Source organism: Otolemur garnettii, unplaced genomic scaffold, assembly GCF_000181295.1.
Source record: "Otolemur garnettii isolate 467f Iridium unplaced genomic scaffold, OtoGar3 scaffold00007, whole genome shotgun sequence".
NCBI lineage: Eukaryota > Metazoa > Chordata > Mammalia > Primates > Galagidae > Otolemur > Otolemur garnettii.
The window spans coordinates 6,857,083-6,860,907 of NW_003852402.1; the positions used below are offsets into that span (position 1 = coordinate 6,857,083).

Sequence of the window (3,825 nt, forward strand, 5' to 3'; positions counted from 1 at the left end):
AAAAAAAAAAGAGAAATGAGCTATTTCTGAATCTCCACAGAGAACAGTGTGAAGCTCCTTGCGAACGAAGACTGTCTTGCTCTCCTGTCCCCATCACTCAGCGAGTGCGTGGCCCATAGTAGGAACTCAGCTGATGTTAAGCTGAACAATGAGAGGCAAAGGGTGTTGCCCAAAGTTAAATGGCCAATCAGTTGGCGCCAGGACTAGAACTCAGCACTCCAACACTAAAGCGTATGCCTTTTCCAAAACCTTTTTGTCAGAGCTATCTAAGGGTTATCATAGTAGGTGCTCAAACAGAGACCAAGCGACTGTTCATTCTGACTCTCATAAATAGAAGTCATTCTGGATTTCTTCCTCTCTCATGGCCTTCACCCCATCTCCTTCCTTCCTTTCTTTCTTTCTTTCTTTCTTTCTTTATTTTTTGAGACAGAGTCTCACCATGCACCGTGTCACCCTCAGTAGACTGCCATGGTATCACAGCCCACAGCAACCTCCAACTCTTGGGCTTAAGCAATTCTCCTGTCCCAGCCTCCCAAACAGCTGGGACCACAGGCACCTACTACAACGCACAGCTATCTTTTTTGTTGCAGTTGTTGTTTAGCTGGCCTGGACCAGGTTCAAACCTGCCAGCCTTGGTGCATGTGGCCAGCACTGTAACCACTGTGCTATGGGCGCCAAGCCCACCCCATCTCCTTTAATATCTTCATTACACCCAGTCATTTCTACCTTGTAAATGTATCTTAAATCAGTCTGTTTCCCTTCCTTCCTTTCTTCCCATGTTTCCAGGCTTTCACCATAATCCAGGCCACCCTCACACATAGCCTGCACCATAGCAATAGCCTGCTGGTCTCTGCACTTCCTCTTCAGTCATTTCTTCACACAGGAGGCAAAGCAATCTTTTCTTTTCTTTTCTTTTCTTTTAAATTTTGCTGCTTTTTTTTTTTTTTTTTTTTGGCCAGGGCTGGGTTTGAACCCATCACCTCCAACATATGGGGCTGGCACCCTACTCCTTTCAGCCACAGGCACCCTTGCTTCAGCCAGAATTCTTCCCATTGTTTTTGGAATAAAAGCCAGAAAACTTGGGCGGAACCTGTGACCCAGTAAGTAGGATGCCAGCCCCATATACCGAAGGTGGCAGGTTTAAACCTGGCCCCAGCCAAACTGCAACAACAACAACAACAACAACAAAAATGGGCGTTGTGGCGTGCGCCTGTAGTCCCAGCTACTCAGGAGGCTGAGGCAAGGGAATCACCTAAGCCCAAGAACTGGAGGTTGCTATGAGCTGTGACTCCACACCACTCTACTGGGTAACAAAATGAGACTCTGTCTCTAAAAAAAAAAAAAGCCAGAAAGCTCAGCATGGCCTTCAGACCTTGTCTGATCAGGTCTGTGTCTCCTTCTCTGGCCAGCCTCTTTGAGGCCCTGCCCTCACCACACCTGCTTTCTTCTCAGTCCTTGAATAAACTTTGGACACCCAAACCTGCACTCTGACATCAGTACACCATCCTGATCCTTCACCTGGCTATGTCTTTCCATCCTTCAGATTTGAGCTCAGTGTCACTTTCTCAGGCAAATCTTCCCTGAGTCTCATACTGTTGGAATTCTGTATTTTCCCAGCACCACAGTTTTTGCACCTAGTAATTATACATGGGTTTATGGGATTTTTTTGTCTGCCTTCCCTGCTAGACTGTATGCTCCCTGAGGGAAAGAATCTCATCTGTTTTGTCCTCTTCGTACCCCCAGTGCCTAGCATAAGGCACGGCACACAGTGAGTTCCGAATACATGGTTATTGTGTGAGTGAATCACAGGGTGTCGAATGGTGACCTTTCAGTCTCTCACAACTCCCAGAAAGTTCCTCTCTGACTACTATAATTATCTTTTTCACCATACTTTCCCCAGCACCAAGAACAATGTCAGGCACATAGTAAGTGCTCAGTAGCATGAATTAATGATTTTTCCAGGGAGCTCTGCTCTGGAATGTTCTCCCTCCCTGGATCTATCCTCTGTTGTTTCCCCACTGACTGGTTTCCACACTTAGCCTCAGTCTCTCTTTATCTGTCCAGTGGCAATCTGTTAACCCTGGGGCGGAAGGTGCTCTGTAGCCCCTTCAGCTGGGTTAATTAACTCCCTCTCCCTATCGCCATCACTGGATTAGGCTCACAGACTTAAAAAGAATTGAATTGTGAGGGCGATGCCTGTGGCTCAAAGGAGTAAGGCGCCAGCCCCATGTGCTGGAGGTGGCGGGTTCAAACCCAGCCCCAGCCAAAAACTGCAAAAAAAAAAAAAAAAATTGAATTGTGGAGCTGGACACGGTGGCTCATGCCTGTAATCCTAGCACTTTGGGAGGCTGAGGCAGTGGATCCATTAAGCTCAGGAGTTTCAGACCAACCTGAGCAAGAAGTAGGCCCTGTCTTTAATTAAAAAAGAAAAAGAAGAAGATTTGAATTATAGAAATAACTGCCGCTCTGCCAGATCTCTCATGGTACTTTATATTCTCTTGTTGTTATGAAGGATAACAAGTATGTTGCAAGAAAAACTGGCTACATACTTTGTGAATATAGGCATGGAGAGATGGCCTGTTAAGTGTGAGCCATTTCTAGTTTTCCTTTCTTTTTTGAAACACAGTCTCATTTTGTCACCCTTGGTAGAGTGTTGTGGCGTCACAACTTATAGCAAACTCAAACTCTTAGGCTCAAGTGGTTCTTTTATCTCAGCCTCATGAATAACTCGGACTACAGGCACCCACCATGACGCCTGGCTATTTCTAGAGATGGGGTCTGGCTCTTGCTCAGGCTGGTCATGAGCTCAAGCAATCCACCCGTCTCAGCCTCCCAGAGTACTGCTAGGATTACAGGTGTGATCTACTGCACCTGGCCCATGTCTCGTTTTCCTATTCTGTCCTCATGATCAGGCATGGTGGGGACAAAAAGAGACTTCAGATGTTCTATTTTTTTAATCAACTGAATGAGTGGACAGCATACAGAGTTAGACCTTCAAGAGAATCAGCTTCCCCGAGCCCGACCAGAGCAAGAAGCCCGACTTCTTAGCCATGCTACCAGCATATGGCACTGGAAAGTCACCAAGAAGTTTTAAGCCACTGAAGCCTTGATACAAAAGGGAATAACACTCTTCATCTGCACAGAATGCTCTGAAAGTTAAAAATGAAGTTGTTGGGATAGAGAGTTTGTGGTCTTCTGGGAAGCCACCTAAAAAAAAAAATCATTGGAGATGGTGATTTAATGACTTTCTTTGGGTTGGCTCTTTCAGGGAGGGACATTGCTTGGGCCCCCAGACTCTGTGGTCGATGTGGGGAGCACAGAAGTCACAGAAGAAATCTTCCTGGAGTACCTGTCCTCCCTGGGGGAGTCTTTGTTCCGGTGAGTGCAGATGGGGTGGTGGTTAGTTGTATCTGTCTCCCTAACGAGATAATCTGCCCCTGAAGGGCAGCCACCATGTCATATCCCCTAGAGAACTCAGCACAAGGCCTGGCTCAGTTTTTGCTCAATGAATATGAAGAAGAAGCAGTTATACTACAAAAAAGAGCTCTAAATTGTCTGAGGCAGATATTTAGGTTTCTGCTAAAACTTTTAGAGGAAAGAGGAGCTATTTCTTCCTTCTAATGAAATCAGCAAATGGCGTTCTCAGCCTGTACTGGCTGAGTGCTTTGTCCTGAACATCAAAAACAGGGTGTGCTTGTCTATTTTTTGAGACTTTGGGAAAAAAAATAATAAGTTAATTGATGACTCTATACAGAACCTTAGAGTCAAAGCATTCTATAATAGTCATACTCTTGGCTCAGTGCCTATAGCTCAACCGGCTAAGGC

General features: G+C 45.8%; 1 protein-coding gene across 1 annotated transcript in view; it reads left to right on the top strand.

Moving 5' to 3' along the window:
* DESI1 (desumoylating isopeptidase 1) overlaps positions 1 to 3,825 on the top strand; it is a 33,412-nt gene that overhangs the window by 20,891 nt on the left and 8,696 nt on the right. Inside the window, exon 4 of the mRNA XM_003783158.3 lies at positions 3,269 to 3,378. Within this exon, the coding sequence (XP_003783206.1) occupies positions 3,269 to 3,378 (110 nt within the window). The remainder of the gene's footprint in view (positions 1 to 3,268; positions 3,379 to 3,825) is intronic.